Source organism: Mastigoproctus giganteus, chromosome 9 (genome assembly GCF_048544385.1).
Source record: "Mastigoproctus giganteus isolate SK-2022 chromosome 9, ASM4854438v1, whole genome shotgun sequence".
Classification (NCBI taxonomy): domain Eukaryota; kingdom Metazoa; phylum Arthropoda; class Arachnida; order Uropygi; family Thelyphonidae; genus Mastigoproctus; species Mastigoproctus giganteus.
In genome coordinates, this window is record NC_143583.1 from 136,273,480 (window position 1) to 136,299,699 (window position 26,220).

Below are 26,220 nucleotides of genomic sequence, written 5' to 3' on the forward strand. Positions count from 1 at the left end.
AAGAATAGGAGTAAGTTCAGGAGCACACGTTTTGAGAACAAGTGTAGAAATACTATCAGGACCTGGAGTTTCTTTGCATCAATAATCGTCAAAATCCTTCTGATATCCTTTTGACGGAAGACCACAGGAGGCATTGATTGGAGCTTGTTGGGAATGTAGGAGGTATTTTACCAAGATCATTAATACATGAGTTGGAAGAAAAATGGGCGCTAGCAGGTCAACTTTATCCTTGGCTGAAGTGACAACAGAACCATCTGGTTTTGATAGAGGTGGGAGCAGAGATGGGCAAAAGTTGCGGCCAATAGCTTTGGCAAGAGACCAGAATGCTTAGCTACCATTAGGGCAAGAAGCAAGTTTTCTACTCTTAGTCTGTTCAAAATCTAGTTTGGACTGATTAATAACTGCTTTACAATTGTTGCGAGCTTTGGTGTAGGCAGAAAATGAAACTGAATTGGAAACAAGCCAATTACAATATGCAACTTGCTTCTCTTGAACAGCCTTAGCACATTTATTGGAAAACCAAAGTTTAGATAAAGGACAAGATTTTAAAGTGGAGTGTGGAATAAAGGATTCCATTCCTACAAGAATAATTTCACTGACACGATCTGAGCAAATGTTGACATCAGAAGTTTTTAAACAGTAATCCAACCAAGGAAATGAAAAAAAAAAAAAGAAATCTTGCAGGTCATCCAATTTTGAATTCTTGTAATGCCAAACAATAAGAGGTTGGGAATAGCCATGAGATAAAGGCTCCATTGGAGAAGAGACAATCACCAAGTTATGATCTGAGGTGCCTAAAGGACCACTCACTTTGACCGTGTACTTAGACAGTTGTTTGTGAGAAAAAGATCAAGCGTGTTGGCTGTATGGTTAGCATTGTCTGGTATTCTTGTAGGTAAATGAACAATCTGTTCAAGGTCATTAGTAATCGCAAAAGCCTCAGCATCTCGACCAGCTGGTCTTTCTAGTCTGTGTGACTAGAAACCGGAAGCCATCTGGAGTTGTGAACATTAAAATCACCAAAGAAAATTACCTCATTGTTAGAAAAGTTGGACTGGAGAAAGTCAAGTTGCAAAGACTGGAAGTCAGCCGACCGGGCTAGTCAGGTGGGTAAAGTGCCTGCCTGGCAACCCAAAGGTCGTGGGTTCAAATCCCACCTCAGGCTTGGATCAAAGTACTGCAAAAACCTTCGGAGGCGCATTATGGCCACAGAAGCCGATGTGTCAACTACAAAAAAAAAAAAAAAAAAAAAAGGGGGGGGGGGGTAAACTGCAGCCATTATCAACCCACTGCAGGATGGAAGCCTCCTCAACCATTCCCTCAACAATTCATGCTGAGGGAATGGACCATAATCTGCCACACTGGTCCAGTGTGGGTTGGCAGATTGACCATATTTAGTAGTCAGGTGCTTGAACCCCGGTCTACTTAAAGAGCACTCCTGCACTTGACAACTCGGCTACGAAGAGGCCTTCAGGTAAACCCCACCAAAACTAAATATCTACAATTCACTCTACTAGCATATCCTATTCATCTTGATGCCAGGACTCAGTATCCATCCCTCCAGTCAATTAAGTTGGTATAGCTAATGGCTAAGTTTAGTTTTACTCTTTTATTCACTTCTAATTTCAATTAACTAGTTTTTTTTATTTTTCTTAATTAAATTTTTTATTATATTATTTTATTCCCAGTTTAAAATATCATAATAAATCTTTTTTTTTTTTCAAACCAACATTGTTTGGAGTGTTATTTGAAGTGCTATAGTGCAACTACAAGCCACTCTTTCTCTCTCACTCTTTTAACAATGCTATAACCTTTATGGAAATGAATTATTCACAACTGTTGCAGTTTTTAATGAAGTTTTAACTGTAGCAGTTTTCTAATGAAGTTTTAAAAACACAAATTTACAGTGTATAGAATGTGGCCACATATTATTTATAATTTTTTTCATTCTTTCAAATTTCAGTGCTTTCTACACTGAAAATATAAAATCTCATATTACAGCTGTAATGGTTATTTTGTAGGAATTTTTTTGAAAAATTTATTTATCACACTCTAATGGTATTCCTCGATGTTGGAATGTGATGTAACAAAATGTTCCTCTGTATAAGGTGATGGTGATACCATATTTGGAACACTGGATCCAGGTCTGAAGGCCACATCTAAATAAAGTTTGCTGCCTAATCCATGTGTGATAAACTTTTATAGGGAGTTCAAGGAGCAACTACATGGCTGCAAATCAATGTATGATTAAGAATGGCTTAGGTGTGGACTACGAAACTTGGCAACCAGACAACATAGGGAAGAGCCTAGCAGAGATGTATACCAGGCCCTGAAGGAGGAACCAATAAAACAAACGAGGGAGGTATATTTTCTCTGGTAGGAGATGTCAGAACCATTGGTCACAAATGCAAAATCTTTGGGAGGAGGTAAGGAAGATACATCTCAAGAAGCTTACCCTTCAGACAGTATGTTGTAGATAAAAAATACCTGCTAAGGTTTCCAAAAGAGAGTCTAATAAATTCCAAAGCAGAATTGGATAGTCATTCTCTTGGCAATGGGAAAAGCATACCTGATCGAGTGTTTTACCACTTAGCTATTCTAATATTAATACTAAATGAATAAAAAGTTTCTCTTGTTTCAGAAAACAGTGGTTTTACAGGCTTCACATGAACACTAAGCATCACAAGACAATAAATTAAATCATCTATATTTTAAGTAAATTTTATTTTTGATTGCATTTTTACTCCTTTGTGAGAATAAATAAATAATTACTATTTAAAAAAAAAGAGAGAAATTAATTGAAAGATACCTAGGATCTCTTAAGGTTGGGAATTATTTCTATGTGAAAAACTGCTGTAAAACATATGAAGCTATGAAAAAAGTCTCTACACACATTCTGAATAGATAGAGAATAAAAAAAAAACTACCAACAAACACTAAAAGAAAATACTAGCGGTAATCCACCAGACTACCTTACTTATTGGAAAGGAACAACAACAACAGTCAAAAACCATGCTCAGAAAACGTTCAGCTTTAGCTCCATCTCTTTTAATATGCAAAACTGATGATATCCTTTGGGCTATGAAGTGATCCTGCATCCCATACATTCTAAGGGTCCAATCTTAACTTTTAACTACCACAGTGTTAATAAAAAAAAAGATTCCTGGGGCTCCATTTTTTTTTTTTTTTTTGAAAATATAATTAAAAAGGCCTGATAATAAAAAATGAATGAATTTTTTAATTTCATATTAATTTTTAGTTGGTGAGACTTACTGTGTGTGTGTGTGTGTGTGTGTGTGTGTGTGTGTGTGTGTGTGTGTGTGTGTGTGTTCATCATCATCATTTTCAATCCACTGCAGGATGAAGGCTTGCCCAGCAACTTTCCAGTTCCTTCTGTTTCGTGCAATGGCCATCCATTTACTACTATGAACTTGTGAATTCCATCTGTCCATCTTCGTTGTTGTTTTCCAGGTTTTCTTTTAGCTATTCTTGAGTAAAAGGTAAAGTACAGCCATTATCAACCCACTGCAGGATGGAAGCCTCCTCAACAATTCATGCTGAGGGAAATGGACCACAATCTGCCACGCTGGTCCATTGCGGGTTGGCAGATCGACTGTATTCAGCAGTCAGGGGCTTGAACCCTGGTCTACTCAAAGGGCATGTGCTACTGCACTCCCGGTCCTGACCATTCGGCTACGGAAGCCTTTTTACCATTCTGTTATTTTCTTAGTCCATTTGTCATCATGTCTTTGAGCTATGATCCTGCCAAAGTCCATTTCAGTTCTTTAGTTTTGATAAAAATGTCCTTTATTTAAGTTTGCTGCCTAATCCATATGTTTCTCTTCTTATCTAACAGTCTGATTCCTAATATAAATAGTTTCATTTCCAGCATGTAGTTTCAGCTTCTCTTCTATTCTTTTGTTGAGTGCCAAGTTCCACTTCCATAGTCATGGTGGGAATATACATTGCTCCTCAGTATGTGACTACATTTCCTGAATGTTATCCACCCGAAATTTATTCCTCTCTTGACTTCCAGCCATTTATCATTATTACAGCTAATGACTTGTCCCAGATAAGTATATGAGTCCACCTTTTCAATTACTGCTCCTTCAATGATTATATCCCTTTCTGTGGCATACTTGTTCGTCATTATTTTTTTTTAGTCATATTCAATCTTTAGTCTGAAATCCTTACTAACTCTCCATAACTGATTAAGGTTGTCCTCTAATTCTTCGGGATCATGGCTTACGATCACAATGTCATCTGCAAATCATAAATGGTTTAGGTACTCTCCATTCACATTGACTCCTTTCTGCGACCAGTCCAATCTTCTGAAAGCTTCCTCAAGGGCAGCAGCAGTGTCTCGTTGTTGAACTCCTTTCTCAATTTTAAATTTGTTATTGTCTTTGTCTAGTCTAATAAAGGAGGTAACGTTCTCATATATTTTCTTCATAATGTATGGGCTGTCTATGCCTTCTTTCCAGTGCCCGAAACATTGTCTTATGCTGTGTGGAGTCAAATTAGTGTGTCTCATAATCCAATTTAATAAATTTTATAGCAACAGTCTGTAAGGCACAAATGGGGTAGTAATAATAACACCATTTTTGGCTACTATGACCAGAGTAATTACTACTCTGTTACTATGATCTTGTTGGAACTTTTTTAGTGGTTAATGCATATAGATATTTCAGACTATAAGTGCCAAATTTCATCATGGCTTCACCATTTCGACTACTATGACCAGAGTAATTATTACTCGGATCTCGTTTAAATGTCATGCTATGCCAGTAAATATAAAAAGAAATCAATTTATTTTTATAATAAATAAGCATTACATTATCATGTAAAATAAATTTTTGTCACATGTAACGGGATTTATATATCTACCTCATATGTCCTTGAAATATACCATGACTTAACCAAAAAAAAAAAATAAATAAATAAAAATAATGGAAATCATATTGAGGATCTGCCAGACTATGAGTAGATTCAATTTACATTAAAGAATATGATGTCCATGGCACTATGGTAGAGTCAAGCTGTAGTAAAGTGAACAGTGACACTAATATTGTCATATGGCCGACCGGGCTAGCCGGGTGGGTAAAGTGCCTGCCTGGCAACCCAAAGGTCGTGGGTTCGAATCCTGCCTCGGGCTTGGATCAAAGTACTGCAAAAACCTTGGGAGGTGCATTATGGCCACAGAAGCCGATGCGCCAACAACTACCAAAAAAAAAAAAAAAAAAGAATTGTCATATGACCTAACTGTTACTCAGGGAAATTAACATATTAAACAGATCCAAAAACCCATTACTGAATGATTCTGCTGTCATTATTCTACTGTCTCATGATTCAATGAAATTTAGTAGAATAATGCATTCCACGTTTTGTCAAGGAGCTAAATATTTTTATGTCATTTGTACAGTAAAATGAAACCACCCTAAAGCAGGCACTACTGGATCAGAAGAAAGTTTCTATAGGGAAGTTTCTGCTTTACAGAAGTCAGTGTAGCCAGTTTCAATAATTTGGAAAAATGAAATTCACTGCAGGTGCTTATTCAGAATTTTTTAATTGATTACCATTGTACATACAACTTTCAATAAATAAAGTTAACTTTTAGTAAAAATGACAGTTTCAATAATTTCATTTTCATTATGGATAATTAGATCACTTATCAATTTCAGTCCATATTCACCATTTTTTCTCACATAAGAATTTTTTTTAAATATAACAGGAGGCAACCCCCACTCCTTAATGGGTCAAAACCTCATCCTTTCTAAATTTATGAATATGGCCCAGCCATAAACAAGTGATGTGATTTCATTTCTTAAAAAATTAGCATTCAATCAATGTAATGCCTAGGAAAATTTTGACTGGTATTTTGAAGGAAAATCTGCATGCACAAGTTTTGTATATAGCTACCACTTAAACAGCCACTTTCTTACTCTGCCAAGTGACAGCAGAGGAAAATTGTCATCATCCCTCAGTCAAAAAGCTAGACATCACAATCATTAAAGCAGCTGCATCACAGAACAGTGGCAATCCCAGGATTTTCTAAAGGGGTGGGGAATCAGGAATTTCTGTGGGGGGCTATCGCATCTTTAGCCCCTATCTGGGACCACCACTACACAGAAATATACACATTACAAGAATGATGTGTGACGTGTCCATCCACAAACCTCCTTTACAAAACTAAAATGTTATTGCATGAATAGGATGTGATACAAAACTGAAATCACTTCCATGTGACAGAGGATGTCTTCAAGTATCATTATGCTGCCATCTACTGCAGCATGCAGTAGATGGCAGCAAAATCTTAAAACTGTAATTGTGGAAAAGTTTACTAACAAAATTCCAGCCTCTTGGTTTTGTCATTAATCACCTACTGTACGAGATGCAATTTGTACGGTTTCATCCTCAGATGGCAATATAACATGTTACATGCCAAGCTCATGACCCACGTCATAAAGATTGGGCTTTGTGCAAAATTTCCTCAAACCAGCTCTGCATCCCTGACTGGCATTTGTTCAGCCACCATCTTGGCCAGGATGATTGCACAAACATGAATCCATTATGAATTTTCCATATAATTACAGAACTCTAGGTCTACTTCTACTATAGGTGGCTTCTCTATAAACAGAGTTTGAGATTTACACATAACAGCAGTGGCAAAATGCAGCTCAAATCGAAGTATACACTGAGCCTTTTCAGGGTTGGTAAATTCCATCATGATTATAGTTTTGCAATTATGCTGTCATCTACTGGAAAGCACACTTTTCTGATTAGTGAATAAATACTTGAAAATATCCTTTGGTTTCAGATTTATAAAAGAGGTTTGTAGATACCCTGTATTTAGGAATGCAGAAAATTCTCTTGGGCTACTGGTCAAAATTATCCATGCCGTCTGTTGATAGTTTGAAAAAACTATCATACTTCTATTCTCGCACTTTTTTTGTATATACCACAAATCGAATTCTATACAAATCTGATTCTCTTTGTTTTAAATTCTGGTAAGAGCATTTCTCAGTTTGACAATTTTCTTTCTTTGCTAAGTGACATGCATCAGTGAAACTGCATCATGCAGCCCAAATACGAGTTTTCAAACATTCTTTACCAATATGGATGAGTATGTTAAAAACATACTCATTCAAATAGAAATAGGAATAGAAACAGATGCATGTATACCAATGCTAGAAGTATAGTAAATAAATTTGATGAATTTGAAGTTTTGGTCAAGACATCAAAGGCGGATATTGTTGGGATATCAGAGATGTGGTGTCACACAGATATTAGGAATGCAGAGGAATTTGGGGAGTACAATGTGTATATAAAGGATAGGAAGGGAGGAGGTGTTATGCTGTTAATTAAGAAAAACATAAAATCAAAAGAAGTGCATCCAGTTGATATAGATGAACAGTGCACTGTTGAGTCAGTCTGGTGTGACATAAGCACTGCGAAAGCAAAAATAAGAGCACGAGTGTGTTATAGGCTTAAAGAGTACAATGAACAACTGTACAGAGAAATAGAGTGGGCTAGTAAATCAGAATGTCTTATAATGGGAGATTTTAACTTCCCAGATATTGACTGGAACTTGTGGGTTGATCACTCATACTAGTAAGACTTTTGCGGATTTACGGGATGATTGTTTTCTGCAGAAGCATGTTCGAGAGGCAACAAGAGAGTGTAATACTCTTGATCTGGTTATCAGCAGTGATCATTCATGTATTAAGAATTTGCAAATAAAGAACCCACTAGGTGGCAGTGATCACAGTGTACTGATGTGGAATTTACTTAAAGATATAATTACCATCAGGGGTAAAGGAAAGGGTTTTTGCTTCCGTAAAGGCAAGTACAGTGGTCTCAGACATTTTTCAAATTCTGTACAGTGGGATCAACTGACGATGTTACCAACAGTAAATTCTAAGTGGGAAGCATTCAAGGAATTAATTGTGAAAGCTACTAAAAGTTTCATACCTATTAAGAAATATTGTTCATGGTTTAGGCCTAAATGGTTATCAAATGAAAATGAGACTCGTGACAGAGAAGAAAAATGCATGGGATGCATGTAAATTATCAAGCAAATCAGAAGCCTATGGCAGATATAAGCTAGTCTGTAGTCAGGTCACAAAGGAGGTTAGGCAGGCGAAGGCAGATTACAAGAAATCTTTGGCAAAGGATGCTAAGAAAAACAGCAAGGATTTCTTTACTTATATAAACTCTAAAAGGAAGGGGAAGAATTTGATTGGTCCACTTGATATCGATGGTTCGACTGTTGATGATTCCGCTCAGATAGCAAACAAACTGAATGAGTATTTTGCATCTACATTCACACAAGGAGTTATGAAGGTTTTAAAATGGCAGAAGGTTATAAAATTGTAGCAGGGTGCTTAATGATTTTGTAATAACTGAGAGCAAAGTGGAGGAGAAATTGTTGAAGTTAAACATAAGAAAGGCACCTGGGGTGGATGGAATCTATCCAGTTATATTAAAGGCAAAGGAACTAAGCAAACAATTAGCCATAATTATGAGAGCATCCTTGGACTCAGGGGAGGTCCCCCATGGACTGGAGATGTGCAAATGTATCCCCAATTCACAAAGGGGGATCGAAGGGTTACACGAGTAATTACAGACCAGTTAGTTTAACTTCTGTTCCAGATAAAATAATGGAGTCACTAGTTAAAGATGCACTGCAGGATCATCTAGACAAGACTGCAGCAATAATTTAGACACAGCATGGGTTTGTTAAGGGAAAGTCTTGTCTGACAAATTTGATAGGATATTATGATGTAGTTACAAAGGAACTGGATGCAAAAAAATAATTTTGATATCATATATGTACTTGGATTTCAGAAAAGCTTTTGACACTGTTGCACAAGGAAGACTACTGTACAAATTGGAGCAGAATGGTATTAAGGGTAAGTTGCTACAATGGATAAAAGGATGGTTGAGTGGGAGAAGACAGAGGGTGGTAATCAATGGGTGCTGCTCTTTGTGGACTAATGTTATTAATGGAGTCCCACAGGGTTTAGTTTTGGGTCCACTGTTGTTTTGTATATTTATCAATGTATATCAGGCTTAGTGTCGAAGTTTGCAGATGATACAAAGGTTGGCAGGGTTGTTAAAGACAGTAATGGCAGTGTGCTACTGCAACAGGATCTAGAAAAATTGGGCAGATGGGCTGAGAAGTGGCAACTGAAGTTTAACATTGCATTTGTCAAAGTACTGCATATGGGTAGAAGTAACCCCAGAGAAACATACCAACTGTGTGGTACTACACTTAAGATGGTAGAAACTGAAAAGACCTGGGAGTAATTGTGCAGTCAGGTATGAAGTTTTCTGAGCAATGCAGACAGGCTGCCAGGGCAGGTCATGGGGTTTTGTCAATGATATATAGGAATTTTGCTAGCAGCGAAAATAGGTGATTATCCCTCTGTATAAGGTTGGGCCATGCCTCGAGTATGCGTATAGGTTTGGAGGCCTCATTTTAGGAAGGATGTAGATTTGCTTGAGCGTGTACAGAGAAGGACAACAATATTAGTGAGGGGAATGAAGGGATCCTCTTAGCAAGAGAGGCTTAAGTTCTGCAAATTGCAGTGGCTGGAGACTAGGCACCTGCGCGGTGATCTGATTGAGGTGTACAAGGCCTTGAATGGGTTGAGCACGCTTGGATGGGTTGGATTCTGAAGGGATTCTTCCACTTGTTCAGATAGATGTGTAGTTAATTGCTTTAACAAACTTCCTTCTGTCATTGTGGAAGTTGATAGGTTAAATAAATTTAAGGAGGAACTGGACAGGCATTTTGAGGGAATGGCATGAATTTTTTTTTTTTGGCTGATGCTACATAAGCTTGTACACTTGCTTTCTTGCATCACATGCCACTACTACTACATTATGCCATCTGCTCTGTGAGAAATCCATGGCCATCATAAGTCTAATTAGTATTACTGCAATCACCTGTCTTCACATGCCTCCACTGCAAATGCCCAGTGACCAACAAAAACTGTATATGTGTGTCAAATACCCTTTGAAGTATCCCATCTAGGGAGGTTGAAAACACCAAAGAGATGCCATTAAAGTGTCCACATCTGTATTAGAGAGTGTCCGTTCTGGAGAGCCTTTAACATGTAATTTCTAATTATCATTAAAACTTCACGTTTCTCTCAGCTTTTAACCTTTATTTGCCAATGTGTATATGAAAACCCGTCATATAATCAGAGTTTGCACGTACTCTTGCAACTAGTATATGTTTATGATCGTTGCTTTTAAACAACGTGGAAAAGGTCTATGTACAAATTACATTAAGAACAATAATTTTCCTTGGCTGGGTCAATTAGCCTTGTATGAGTAACACAGTTTTCCTCCCAGATTACATATAATATATGCAATATGCAAACATATTTTCCCCAGGGGCTCACATCTGGTGAGTATGGGCTTGGCACACCCAGGGTCCAGCTTGGGACCCTGGGTGTGCCAAAAACTCAGAAAGCAAGTTCTGCAAGAGTTGCAGTCATTCCTTGCTTGCGTAAGGATGGCGAAGTTACGTGCAAATGACACCACGAAGAAAGAGTGCTATTGTTGCTTTACATGAGGATGTTCTTCCCATCATATTGATTTCAGAGTGTCTTGTAATCAGTCAACAGTGAGTAGATTCTTTCCAAACTCAAGAATACTGGTTCTACTGATAAGAAAAAAGGAACCGGATGCAAAGCTGAAAAGAGAATGGGAAGAACATACAGTAGTGGTAGCAAGCAAGTGCAGTAATAGTCAGAAGATGCTTCTTCAAAAATGGACTTGTAGCCTGTCATCCTAAGAAGCCCCTCCTCACACAAAAAATGAAAAAGGTCCGATTAATTTGGTGTAAGGAGCATGTCAAACGGACCCCAAAGCAGTGGAAGTCGGTTATTTTCTCGGATGAGAAGAATATGAACCTGCATGGCTCTGATGGGAGACAAATGATTTCCTGTAGACGTGGTGAAGAATACCATCCAGACTGTATAGTGTCTACAGTGAAATTCCCTACCAGCCATATGATATGGGGGTGCATTTCATATTGCAGAGTAGGTCAACTGCAGTTTATAAAAGTTTCCATAAATACCAGTGGATACCTAGCTATATTGGAAGGCAAATTGCTGCCAACCATTAGAGACAATTTCACCCTGCCAAGTAACTACATCTTTCAGGATGGCTCTGCTCCTTGTCATCGAGCGAAAAGTGTACATAGGACGTCAGTAGTTACTTTAGCTTAATTTCTGCATTATAGGTTCAATAGTAATGTGTTTACATTTGTTACAAGTGAAAAAATGGTTAGAAGAATGGTCCATTACAACTCTTAGCTGACGGGAAACAGCCTGGACTTGAATCCTATAGAGAACTGTTGGCATTGTGTGGAATCTGAAGTTGCCGTAAAGAAACCAAAGACCCTTCGTGAACTTCATAATTTGTGTTTGGAACCATGAACTATCAGTTGATTATCTTCAGAAATTGATCTTGTCAATGCCTCTACGGTGTGCTGCTGTCATCAGGACCAGAGGCGGTTCAACTAAATATTAGTTTGCACTTTGTAAACTTTTCATTTTGTTTTCCATTTAAAATGATAAACTGAAGCAAATTGCGGGATTCTTATAACATTTCAGCCATAATTGTCGTGTTTACTAAAACTGTTGTATAAAGGCTGCAAATGCTCATTTTGGAATATTTTGAGAGCACGTATCAAATATTACTTAGCTTTGCCTTAACTATTAATAAATATCTTTTGTTTATATTTATATTTGTGATGCTAGTCATTTATGTAACATACCATCACGAAAAAGGGTTAGAAATGTTAAATTCCTAGGTGATGCACTTTCTTTGAACACCAGTGTATGTGGTTGACCTTCAACTTGAACTTCTATAGACTAATTTTCAGGAAATACGTATGAAGGAAGGTTGTTCCAGAAAACGGCAGTTGAATGAATAAACGAGGATGATGAAAAGTTGGTTCTGTGAGGTTGAAGTTGAACAGTAAATGGATGTTGGCTGCTGGTGGCACGTGTTCGGACTGTTTTGAAAGAGAGAGCAGGAATTATAGAAGCCAATTCAGAAGAACAGTGCCCATGGAAGTGTCTGCTGAAAAGACATGCAGCAGAAACAGTACATCTATGAGACAGCAAGTGGAGAGACTGTTAGAGATGAATCATTAATTAACCTAACTGCCCTCTTCTGAATGGAATCAAGAAGCCTGAGAGAGGTTTTGGGGGCACCACCCCAGATGTGGGAACAATATTCCATGGCAGGGCAGATTTGCAATTTATACAGAGTGAGCAGCTCTTTGGGAGAAAAGTAACGCCGAGAGCGAAAGAGAAAACCAAGTTTTTTAGATGCAGAGGAAGCAATATTTGTAATGTGCTTGTGCCAAGAGAGATTAGAAGTCAGGGTAATCCCCAAAAGAGATATATCATTTTGCCTAGAAATCGGAGTGTCACTAAAGATAAGCATAGGAGCAGAAGAATCCTTTTTGCGAGATATAAGACAAGACTGAGTTTTAGAAGGGTTGAAATCAACTAAGTTGTCTTTGCCCCACTGGAGAATTACCTGAAGACTGGCATTTAAGGAATTGGAGAAGTTGAATCTGTTTGAACAGGGCAAGGTTTCTCAAAATGGAAAGTGGAATGCAATGTGCCATCATCGGCAAACTATGGATAGGATTTCCAGTCAATGGAAGAAGGTCATTAATATACAAGAGGAAAAGAGTGGGGGAAAGAACTGAACCTTGGGGGACACCGACATTAGTGGAGAAGTTAGAGAGCCATCTACCATCACCCTCAGTGAGCGATCAGAGAGAAAATTGGATAACCAATTACTAAAAACAGTTGGCTTACCATAAGATGGAAGCTTGTTTAGAAGACCTTTATGCTAAACACAATCGAAAGCCTTTGAGATGTCAAGAGCAACTACTTGCTTTTCACCGAACCTTTCAATTGTCCATAAATGGGTAACATACGCCAGAATATCACCAGTGTATTGACACTGATGGAATATTCCATACTGGTGATCGTTGATCAGACAGAAGGTTTCTAGGTAGTTTAAAAGTTGGCTGTTAATTGATTTCTCCATTACTTTAGAAAGAGTAGAAGTAATTGCAATGGGACGATAATTAGATAGGAGGGATTTGCACCCTTTTTAGGAACTGGCTGGATATGAGCAAATTTCTAAACAGAAGGAAAAACACCTTTGGAATAAGGAAGTGAAAAAAGGTGGCAAAGAAAGGAGTAAGTTCAGGAGCACAGGTTTTGAGAACAAGTGGAAAAATACCATCAGGATCTGGAGCTTTCTTAGAATCAAGATTCGTCAAAATCCTTCTGACATCCTTTTGACGGAAGATCATTGGAGGCATTGAATGGAGCGTCTTGGGAATGGTGGGAGGTGTTTTACCAAGGTCATTAATACATCAGTTGGAAGAAAAATGGGATGCCAGCAGGTCAGCTTCATCCTTGGCTGAAGTGACAACAGAACTGTTGCGAGCTTTGGTGTAGGCAGAAAATGAAACTGAAGAATTAGAAACAAGCCAATTACGATATGCAACTCCTAAGAATACCAGACAATTACGATTGTCTGGTATTCTTGTAGGTAAATGAACAATCTGTGCAAGGTCATTACTAATTGCAAAAGCCTCAGCACCTCGACCAGCTGGGTTGGCGTGACTAGAAAACGGAAGCCACTGGAGTTGTGAACATTAAAATCACCAAGGAAAATTACCTCACTGTTAGGAAAGTTGGACTGGAGAAAGTCAAGTTGCAAAGAGAGGAAGTCAAAGAGCTCCAAGTGATTAGTGGAGTTGGGAGAACGGTAGAGACAACAGATGAAATTGACACAATGAGGTAGAGAGATTTTAAGCCAGAGAAGATCAAAGAGAGGAGATCCCAAATTGCCAAGTCTCTGACAGGGAATATCAGAACGGACATATGCACAAGTACCACCTTTGAGGCGAAAGGAATCATACAGCGAATAATTTGGGCATCTGAGATGAGCAGTAGTTGAATCGACCGATAACTGAGATTCTGTCAGAAAAAGTACCTGGGGATTTGGCAGACTGCAAGTGGAAATGGACATCGTTAAGATTAGAATTGAGACCACGTATATTTGTGAAATTAATTAGGAAGTGCTTGGGAGGTTTAGATCTTTTCGCAGATAAGCTTGCTCTATTAGTTTGACAATTCATGGTGTATTCAATAGTAAGAAAAGGTGTGTGGGACATGCTGTATGAAGTAATGAAATTTTTGGATATGGCATACACATGGTAAGAATATATCCAGATACTTGACATAACATGGCCTCGACAATGCTCCCTGCATACACACTACTCGGACTCCCTCCAATCACTATCTGGCAGAATAGAGGTAGCAAGATTATACACTAGCTGATCCGGAAGCCTCCTAGAGGGACACCAATAGGTTCAGTCCGGTGAACTAACTAGCGGTCGGCCTGTGAACACCGTTTCAGAGCTGTACCCTCGAAATGTAAGGAATATTGGATCTCACCATGATGTTCATCATAACCTCAAAAATCATCAATCATACTGCATGATGGAAGAGATAGGAAAGGGTTGACCGGAACTTAGCTCTAGAGACTAAATATGGGTTCCACAAACATATCTCAATAAGTTGTAACATTGGACATCATAGTAGTTAATTGCAGCATTTTGAATTATAGTAAATAAATAGTTTGGATGTACTAATCATATAGGTTAGCTCATTTCTGTATTATGCTAAGCATTTAGAAAGTCAATACAGGTAACCCTTGTATAACACATTAGTTATATCCCTATAAAATATCGTGTTGTGTTAAACCGTGTTATATGGGACTGAGAAAAAGTACAAAAAGGGAGGGGTTACGTTCCAAAAGCTAACAAAAATACACTATTTCGTTAACAAAACTAACAAAAATACACCTTCCTAGATTTTGTGTATCTTCTACTCTCTTTAAAAAATCAGTAATCTGGGTTTGTTTGCTTTTCCTTGATAAATCTTTGTGAATTTCATCGTATGGAAAAAAGTATTTTTTGAAGCTTCCTTTTGAACTTTGGGCTTCTTTCATTCAAAAATCTGCATTCAAAAAATAAGATTCCAATTGCAGCTAACTTTATGCCTTCCCATATGCTTTTTGGTGTAAAATTTGGAAGTTTAGAATTTTCATCTGTGCTATCATCCTCTGAATTGATTTGGTTTTACCTCCGATACCATTTCTACCAAATCCGCTTTGCCAGCCTCTTTTTCTACCAGAAATTCTTGAATGTCTTTTTTAAATTTTTTTAGGAGCATCGGTGACCAAGGCCTTGTTACTCTGTGGATATTGTCTATAAATTTTGTATCCCGAGGTCGTTTTTCTGTTTTGCTGGACGAAAAACCTGAGATACCACGAGAAAAAAACCAGGTTGCCCTCGCCTGAGCCCTACTAACTCAGCCACATTTTGAATAAAACCCACAAAAATTCCTCCTGTTATTGACGGGATTCAAACTCAGGTCTTTTCCACCCAGTGCGGAGAGGAGGGCGATTCTATCAACTGTGCTACCCACAAGGGCTACAGTAGTCATATCATCAAATCCTTCCCCTCCTACCGACGTAGCAAGTTATACTATCGCACTGATTCCGTTTTTTGCAGGTCAACCATATTTCCTGAATAAACTGACTCTGGCCATACATTTTTCCACATGCATTTAACATTGACAAATTTACTTCTTTCAGCAATAAAGCTATGGTTTTGTCAGTCAACAATTGAGAAATGTTTCCATGCCTCAATTACTTCAATATATCTGGAATCAATGTTTTCCAAAATCCATTGTAACGATTTTCTGATAGAATGACTTTTAAAGGTGGATATAATGCCTTGATCTAATGGCTGAATGAAAGAAGTTGTTTGTTGTTTTATTTGTTTTTTTTTAGGAGCATTAGGGGATATGCGGTGGTCATTCCCTGACCTTTCCGCATCCTCCGTATTTGGTGGTCATGGGCTCGAACCCCGGTCTAATCAAGAAGCGTGTGCTGCGCACTGCTGCTCCTGCCCACCTGGCTACGGAGGCGCCAAAAAAGAAGTTGTATTAACCTAGGAACAAAACCTAGTTGTATTAACCTAGTAGTAGGAACAAAACTTCAATGTTTGGATGAGTTAAATCTTTTGGATGGCCTAGTGTGCTATCCAATAGTAATAAAACTTTGAAATCTAGATTTTTCCACAAGTTCAACAGCACAGAATGTAACATGGGGATTTCCCAACAAAATAAAATACAGGGATTTTTCAATATTTTTTTGACTAGTGAGTCAACAGCAAGGATTCAAAAAGAGTGTAAATGTTGAAAAATTACATCCAACATAATAGCAGGGTTTTCCCATGCACAAAAGCTCAAAAATATCGTTATGCGAGATTTACCAAAATTCTCTAACCATGTTATATAAGTACCGTGTTGTGTGAGGATTGCCACAATTTATCAATCGTGTTAGAGCAAAACCTGTTTTGTAGAAGTACCGTGTTATGCGGGGGTTGCCTGTACTGTTACTTAGAAATGTAAGTGCCCAATATATACCACTGCCATTGGAATAGCATAAAGTTATCATACTCAATATCATAGTTTGTACAGTAATTTTAAATTAATTTTAGATTGGAATTATGCCTCAAACAAGAGAAGCAGAGCAAAAAACTCAAAGTAGGAATGAGAATGCTTCGACTCAAGAGAGAACTATCAATGGCAGTTCTCTTGCAAATCAAAGCCACAGCCATTTGTAGTGCTTATTGTGGCATTTTCTAAGTTATCTATAGTGAGACATCAAATGACCAAGAGGATGCTTTACAGGGAGTTTGTATGACCAAGAGGGTTGTATCTGCAGGGAATTTGTATGACCAAGAGGGTTGTATCTGCAGGGAATTTGTATGACAAGAGGGTTGTATCTGCAGGGAATTTGTATGACCAAGAGGATTGTATCTGCAGGGAATTTGTATGACCAAGAGGGAAGTTGTTGCATGGTGTGTAAGGAAATTATTCACCATTCTGAAGGACTTATATGAGGGACTGAAAAACAGGGTTGGTACCCTCAAAAGAATAAAAGAAACCTATCAAGCTGCACAGCACAACACCAGATATTACACTTCTGCATCAGAAGATAACAATATACAGAGGTGAATTCACTGGTTCCACAGGATGCAGCTATTGTTGGTGATGCTACTCTAGGGGAAATATATTTTGTAAAAAGGATAGGTGGAATACGATCAGGCTGTGTCTGCCTGGGTAAAAATACTGATGACATTGTAGAGCAACTACCATTTTAAGGACACAAAAGGTGATGTTGTGCACATTGGTACTAATGATATTAATAGTAAGCACTAATGATATTAAGGGCAAGTACAAGGCAATGTTCAAAAAAAAAAAACTTGAGTTAGGATTAAATCTGAAAGTGTAATTCTACTCAGACAAGATAAGAGTACATGGTGAGAGCCTCACCAATCAATTTGGACTGAAGAAAATGTTTTCACAGGGACACAGGACTGTGCAAATGTGGGATGCATTGGAAGCGTCGCGCCAGGGGCCCCAAACGAGGGAGCTATCAAAGTCTCAACATAAATAAATGAGGCCCCTTAACCCCTTTTGCATCCAGGGCCCCAAGTACCTTTGCATGGCCCTACAGAGACAAGGTACATTTAAATACAAGAGGTACAAGAATATTTGCTAATGCTATCAAGGCAGTGTTATGCAGATCGGGAAACTGAAAGTTGGCAGGGAATATACTAACAATTTAACAGCAGCTGCATACAGAGGCCATGTATTTGGCTTGTTTCTAAGGATCCTCATGGAACAAGCAAATTCATAGTCTCTGTTGGGCTGTGTTAAAAGAGCTGCATGTATACTTATGTGCATGCTAATGCCAGGAGTTAGTAAACAAATTTCATGAATTTGAAGTACTGATTTTCATTAAATGCAGAACTTGTAGGATATCAAAGACATGGTGCCACACAGACATAAGGGATGAAGAATTTGAATGGGGGGGGGGGGGAATTCAATGTGAACAGAAAGGAGAGGGGCAAGGAGGAATTATACTCTTAGTTAAGCACATATAATTTAAGGCACCATATGACACAACAATATTCTTACCGGTAGAATTCACTGGTCCTACAGGATGGTCCATTGTTAGTGACTCTACTGTCAGAAACATTTTGTAAAAAGGACATATGAAATAGGACCAGGTTATGTCTGCCTAGGGCAGAATTTGATGACAAAGAGCAAATTATCATCTATTAAGGACACAAACAGTGATATTATTAGTAGATCTGAGGATTTACTTAACAGGTATACAGAGCAATGTTAAGAAAAACTCGGAAGATATGAGTTTTTCCTAACGTGGTCAACAGTGGCTAGTGCAAAACAGTCAGTTTGGTGTAACCAGGGGCAATCCTAGGGTGTGTGTGGTGCCCATGTGTCAATTGAAATCTGGCATCCCCTTTAAAATTTTCTTCGTATATGTATGTAAGTTTCAGGTTTTCAGGCGCCCGGGTGCAGTGCTTGCACCCTCGGGACGGCCCACCCCTGGGTGTAAAATAGGCACTGGGAAAACAAAAAAGAGAGTACGAGTGTATTATAGGCTTAATGACAACAATGTATAGGCAAACAGAGCAGGCTGGTAAATCAGAATATCTTATAATGGGGGATGCTACTGACCGGAACATGTGGGTTGGTCATACACCTCACAAAGACTTTTCCTGATTTATTGGATGACTGTTTTCTACCCTAGCATGTTAGAAAGGCAACAAGAGAAAGCAATGCTCTTGATTTGATCTGATTATCAGCAGCGACCCTTCGTGCATTAAGAATCTGCAGATAAAAGAACCACTAGGTGGCAATCAGTGTTTTCAGGCGAGATTGACTTAAAAAGGTAACTACTGTCGAGGAAAAAGAGGACTTTCGTTGTAAAGGCAACTACAATATTATAAATTTATAATAATATTCCATTCCCATTCCCACCCACATGGTGTCTGCTGCTCAACTGGCATCTGCTAGATGCCAGTTGAGCAGCAGTGTTTCAATTCAGAGGATGAATGATTTGAATTCTAAAAATTGTTAAAAACATTCTTTAATATAATCAGTGGCGTAGCTACCATGTAGGCAGGCAAGGCAACTGGGTCCGGGCCCTTTAGGGGCCTGGCGTCTTTGGCTGTCTCCTGTTTTTGCAATTTTCATTAATTAAGTAGGGGCCCCAACATGTTCTTTGCCTCCGGGCCTGAAAAAGGGTAGCTACGCTACTGAATATAATTATTAGTTCGATTTTTTACTCAGTTTAGCATATCATAATTCTTCGTTTATTTCTTTATCTTTAAAAGGTACCAAGAACTGGAAACTAGTCACAAAGCATTTTAAATTTGAAAATGATGCACTGCCAAATGATGAAATTTGCACTACCTAGGCATTTATAAAAACATTTTTTAAAAGAGAACTTGTGCATGACAGTCATATGCAGCAATAAGGTTACTTTCTCTCTGAACAAAACAGAATCTTCTCTTGTTTTAGACATTCCAAGTTCCTGGTAATAAAGCTGCCTATAAAAAAGTCAGAATCATCTTTGTGATTTAGTACAAATTACAAAATGGAAGTGGAAGCTTTAACAACTGTTGGTATTATAAATTTATACTTCACATTCTTCAACATACCAAGGAACCCAACTCTCCAGAAAAAATATCTGGCACTCTTATATCAAACCAATAAAATTATGAATAAAGGGCTCCAAAATTAAATTTTGCAATGAGGCCTAAAAAAAAGTGTGCTACACTGCTGATTCAAGATTCCCCAGATCACCTACTTGAAACTCCATAATATAAGAGCCAGCAAATGGCCATAAGTCCTGTCTCAGACCACAAAGTCAGTGGGAAGCAAACAAAAAGCAGAATGTTTTGCTTGACATAAAAAAAAAAAAAAAAAAAAAAAGTAGTAATATTTGGACAAAAGTTTTTATAAGAACTGACTGAGATAATAACATTATTTTTAAACTGTTCCAATTTAAAAGTTTATATAAATATAACTGTAATTTGAATATTTATTTGGGAGTACAAATATTTTTCATAAATTTTCTCTTTTCACTATACATTTTTTTTCTTATTGATTTAAAATATTATGCCTTTACATTTGCATTACTGTATTTCTTAAAACTCTCATATAGTTCTCCCTCTAAAATATAATAAAGGAAACATGAAACGCAGTGGTCAGAAAAACTGCCTAATTATCTATTAAATCATTTCACTTAAATATGATTTTACTGTAGGTTGAAATCATATTCAGGGCTCTCCCAGGCCACTTACTTGAAACGGCTATAGGATACTATGCACAGTGAAAAGCATCTGCCATCTCAGAGCTAAAATGAATAAACAGATTGACAATAACAAGCAATCTCAAAGGCCCATCAAGCCAAAAAGGCTAAGATAACTCTTGTCTCACAGCACATTTGAATGGGAATTAAAATATATATTTTTAAAAGTAAAGTAGTATAAAATATAGAACAAAAAAACAATAGTATAATGTTTTTTTGGGAGACTACAGCAAAGCATCAATATATTTTAAAAACTGTTCTAAAAGTTGCACCTTTCTGTAATGTTAATTTGAATTTTTTTTTTCATCGCAGCTCTGTAATCTCTCTGTTTTTGTATTCCTATTTAAATCTGGAGCCTGCTTGATGCTGACTTCTCCAATGACTTCAGAGATTTTTTGCAATTACTTTAATTAGATATAACAAGTATCTTGCTTGACTCCTACTTATAACAGCCAATATTTAGTCTTTCAAGGACAGACATCTATCAAGATCATTTCATTTTGTATTAGTTAATGTTGTAACTATTAGTACTAAAGCAATCTTTCTTTAATCATCAAATGAATACAACATAGTATCAACATTACACTAGCAGATAACAAGACTGGTGTCAAATGAAAAGATGCAATTAAAAACACAAACACACAAGGTGCAAAAACAGGAAGTAAATTATAAAAATATGGGTCTTTTAATCACTACTTTCTTTTCTTTTTTTTTAATTAAGCTACCTCTAACCACATAAAATTAGAAAATCCATGGGTGTGGCTAGTATTGCTAATATTTGGTAGACTGAGATGATTTCTGTTGATTCAGCTGGTTGAAAAGTTACTATGATATTTCATAGGTACAAAATATGTACACAATGTTGAAAGCTTGGTACTTTAATAATCCTAGGGGTTCAGGCAGAGTTCCTCATACTTTAATGCCAAATGATGTACATCAACCCATGTTATACTATAGGGTTTGCTTCCTCATACAAATAACAGGTTTAATCAGACATTACTATTTATCACACACATTTTCCTCTACCAAATGAAACAAACACTAGTATTACATTCTAAATGGCAAGCCCATTGGTAACAGAAATAAAGTAACATTTTTACCTGAGGTAAATATTTTACCCCAGCCATTCATCAATAAAATATTTGGTATTAAAATACTATATTCACCAGGCTTACAATCTGAAGATCATTCATCTAGCCAAGTGGTCAAACACAAGGGTAAAAAAAGGTAAACTGCAGCCATTATCAACCCACTGCAGGATGGAAGCCTTCTCAACAATTCATGCTGAGAGAAATGGACATAATCTGCCATGCTAGTCCAGTGCGGATTGGCAGATCGACCATATTTAGCAGTCAGGGGCTTGAAACCCGGTCTATTCAAAGAGCGTGTGCTACTGCACTCCCAACCACTCGGCTACGAACACAAGAGTACAATAGTATAATTTTTTAGATGACCACAGTCCAAGAACATGACTAATTAATAGAGAGTGATATTCTTATTTTCTCTCTACCTTGTGAATTCCTTTAACCTTATGTGGCTGACCTAGAGTATAAAAAGAAAATTTACTTATTATGGACATGGATGCTACTTGGTAACAACACAAACAAGAAAATCCACATGACTGGAATTTCTACTAGACTTTATCTCACCAGGTGTCAATGTGGTATGAAGACCAATATCTGCTCTTCCCTAATTAGAAATAGAAAGTGGACTTTTCACTTGCATATTTCAAAGGACGAAATCAACAGCGAAATTTGCTAAAAACAATGGTATGATAAATAAAAATAAGCTTTTAATATCAACATGGCCAAATCACTAGCAGTCTAGAAGGGGTACCCGTTTCTGAATCTCGACCAAAGGAAATATAACTCTATAACTATTTTAATTCTTTTTATGATAGGATAATAGTAATTATATAGGAAACGCGTGATTCATTCAATCTCTATATCTGGTACGCCGCCTGACATTGTTTTTACAGTTAATATTAGTGTTTTCAAAATTTACTTGGCAAACCTAATGCCCGAAATTTAATTGGAATCTGTAAAGTAAACGATTATCACGTAATATCCTGCAAGCTGATGAAAACCAATTAGCAAAAAGGCTCCATTTATACCTCACTAATGGGAATTTTATTATTTCTTTATAATTGTTTAAATCCTAATATGATTTTGCTGTATGGCACACCGATATTTATACCACGACAGGAACAGATAACAGGGTATTTCAAATAACAGATAAGACTCATGAAGCCCATGAATGAAACAAGTGAAGTTGGCATTTGTGTACAAAAATGAATAAATTGCGCTGGAAAACATGATTTATATTAAAAAAAAAAATTAAACCTATGGTCAAACACATTTAATTCTCCTCGCTGTAAAATTTAATGGGGAAATTTTGTCTTTATGTTAAGAATCACAAGTGTTCCCAACAAGTAGTATAATTTACAATTGCGTTATTGTAAGTTTCTAACCGTTGCTTTAAAAAGAAAAATAAAGAAAGAAAAAGCTTAATTATTCAAGCCATATAGAATATGCGTCAATTACAGTTCAGTCACCTGCCTAAAAATGGGCTTTTTTTCCCCAAGCTATTATAGAGTAGGGGGAGGGGGGTGCAACAATATACCACTTCACAACTACCACGCATAATACCGCACACTTATTCATTAGCGCACTAGAGCTATACTTCTTGAATAACAAAGCCACGCTTTTCTAGTTTTCACACACACATGTGAAAACTGGATAAAATGCTGGTTAAAAAGCAAGCCAAGAGTTATACACTTGATGATATTTTATTAAATAAAATATTACATTTTTTATTAAATTTTCTTAATGTCATAATAATGTTAAAAAAGTTCCTTCGTCTTCCACATTAGTAATTGAGATTCAATTGCTCAGATATGCTCTTTTATATACGAAAAAGTTGCAACAACACGATGGCGCGACAATGACAATATGACAACAAAAAAGCAGCAGTAAGTGAAGCCATAATTCATACAAAATGGCGGGAAAGGCTGACATCTTTAATTTTTTAAAATTCTTCCGATTGCCTTTGCAGCCATAATAACACAGATTATAAATCAAAATAACGCTGCTTCCCAATTACTACACACACACATCACATCTCTGACGAAATTAAGAAGTATACTCACCCATATCTTTTTCTTGCTATCTTATATGTTCGTTAAATATCCTCACACCTGTGACAAAGCAACGCTAACTCCATACACACAAATACACAAGCACTCTCGCCCCGGGTGATTTCCCATGCCATCTTTTAGACTAAAAACTCTTTAAGAAAATTAATATGTATTGCTTTTTTGAAAAAAAAAATAACAAAACGTATTTACTGCATGTGTAAAAGCATTCCATATCCCTAATTAAATATCACACTGTGTCATAACCACAAAGCGTTCTGCCTCGATGAAGATAGTAATGTTCATACACTGAAATCAATATAACTAAGGATACAGTTTCAGGCAGGCTATCGCTATAATGATTCAGTTAGTAGCCTTCTATGGATTAAATTATCAATGATAACATTATGAACGTATAATGAAGAAAATAAACACTTACTTTGACCGTTTAATTAAATTCGCTGTTAGAGTGAATAAATAAAAGAATGACGGTGTGTGTCTGAAAATACCCCGTAGTATAAAAACATTTCTGTTCTCCTTAAACTGCATAGTATTTCAAAATATACAGTTATCGTTGCTTGGTTTGGGACCTATGCAACTAAGGCTATGAGGAGTCAGTGTATTTCATCTAGAAAATGCAGACATTTAAGGTCGTAAGTCATTTGCTTGTTTACTGGATGAAAAACCAGAGTAAATAAGTCTAAACTGCCAATATTAAATTGGCAAGTTTATATAGCCAATATTAAATTTAATACAAAGTCAGATTACTATTAATATTAATTTTATTAATACAAAAAACTTTTATCCACTTCATTTGCATCCTAATAATTTGAGAAACATTTTTTATTGATTCAAATTTCTAATATTCACAACGCTAGGGGAACTTTATAGCAATAGGCAGCCACACATGGAAAAGGTTTTTCCGCATATCTAGATCGCGGTCCAGATCGAGTGAGGGGGAGGAGTCCTGACGAGGCAAAAATACAAAAACGGGAGGGAAAAACCATCAGAGTTGAAACTCTCAGGCGTGCACAAAAAAAAAAAAAAAAACAAGGATATCATCTATGGATTTCTTCTGTGGGGGTAGACTTCTGGAAATAAGAATTCTTACTGGAAATATTCATGCCTATAAAAACATGGTTGCGAACTCATCAATTCATTCTCATTTTTCGGCTTGCTCGGTAGGATAACCACATCTCCAGTACTCAGGATGGCAAGTCATCGACATTAGGATGATTCTTTGATATGGTGGGCCGCTGGACGACTTGAAGCACAGCAGTCGCAGAGGGAAGTGGCACGTTGGCTCAATGTGTCACACAGTGCCGTCATGGCTTTATGGATGCATTTTCAGGAAACAGCAACCATTACAAGAAGAGCTGGCCAAAATCACCAGAGGGCTATTTCATCCAACACAGACCGCTATCTGACTCTAACGACAAGAGGGTACCTTATGATATCCTGTCATCAACTGTCTCTTGAAGTTGCTGCGGTCACAGGTGAAAACATTTCTAACCAGAAGTTGTTAAGTGGGCTGAGTTCAAGTGGTGAAGACTTCCTTGATGAAATTTTGAATTCATTTGATTGGCTTAATGCTGAAGAGAAACACTTCTATATCCAGACTGCCTTACTACGAGAAATTGAACGCTCGCATAAAAGAATAATTCCAAAGAAATTAACTGTTTCCTGGTGAAGTCCGCGGTTAACGGTTTTAAGAAGACGTGTTCACTTGGGAAAAAAACTATACCAAAGACAGGAGCGTTTGATCGAAATACTCAGACCATAATGTTTTTTTTTTTTTTTTTTTTTGCTGGCTCTCCGGGAAGGGCAACCTGAGAGCGGCATTTCAGGCACTCGCCAGTATTGCACTACCTCTGGCGGGTGTGAGATTTTCGGTGATAATAACACCGGTACAGGTACTAGCAGCGGGCCTGTTAACCCAGGCCCGCTGCTAGGGATGGGCACCACGCAGCAGCTGCCTATACGTTGACTATACCCTGGTGGCATTATAGCCTGACACAAATAAAACAACACACATTAATATTGCACACATACACTGACACTTTTCAACCCCATTATGCAGGGTTTCTGCACCATAACAGAGTACAAAGGTGGAGATGGGCTAAGGCCTAAGAGCCACCCCGATATAAGAACACACACACAGTACCTTGATTACCATTATATAGAATGGATATATATATATGATAATGTCTATAAAACTGCATATAATCTTGTATATAAATTGTTTATATCATGAGAATGTACATAAAATTTTGTGTGTAAATAAATAGAATAGAATCCACCGGAGTGGACAGAACTTTATTTGCAAGTGATCTATGTACGGTAGAAAGGAGAGCTTTTGATCGAAAATAACGCCCAGATCTGTATGTTGTTGGACTGCAGAAATCGCGGATCCTCTTAAAAAAGGGTTACACTATTGTTGAGCTCCGTTTGAGAGAGAAAGTCAACTGTTTTGACTTCTCAGGATTGATGTGAAGTCCGAAATCGGAGAGGAAGGCCTCAAGGTTCCGAATTTTCTGAAGGATTAAGTCATTGATGTATTCAGCAGTGTCTCCAGGGATGATGGGAGTAAACAGTTTTATGTCATCGGCAAAAGTGATGACATCAGTTCGGCCCGTCACGAATGGCACGAGAACAGCTGAGAACAAGATTCCGGACAGGACCTCGCCTTGTGGGACTCCAGCTGTAATAGTCCTGGTGAAGCGCAGATTGGAGGCCACTGCTACTGCTCCTTAGATTGCTGGCTTGTAAAT

At 37.4% G+C, this 26,220-nt stretch overlaps 1 protein-coding gene across 4 annotated transcripts in view; it reads right to left on the reverse strand.

The window, feature by feature from the left end:
* LOC150080762 (high mobility group protein B3-like) overlaps nucleotides 1-23,506 on the reverse strand; it is a 260,329-nt gene extending 236,823 nt beyond the window's left edge. For 2 of the 4 annotated variants that reach the window (XM_090381086.1, XM_090381083.1), the window contains exon 1: nucleotides 23,465-23,496. In XM_090381086.1, coding sequence (XP_090237212.1) covers nucleotides 23,465-23,468 — 4 coding nt within the window. In that variant the 5' untranslated portion in view covers nucleotides 23,469-23,496. Of the gene's footprint in view, nucleotides 1-23,464 lie in introns of all 4 variants that reach the window. The other 2 variants (XM_090381085.1, XM_090381084.1) reach the window with 1 other exon arrangement.
* Between the last annotated feature and the right edge of the window lie 2,714 nt (nucleotides 23,507-26,220).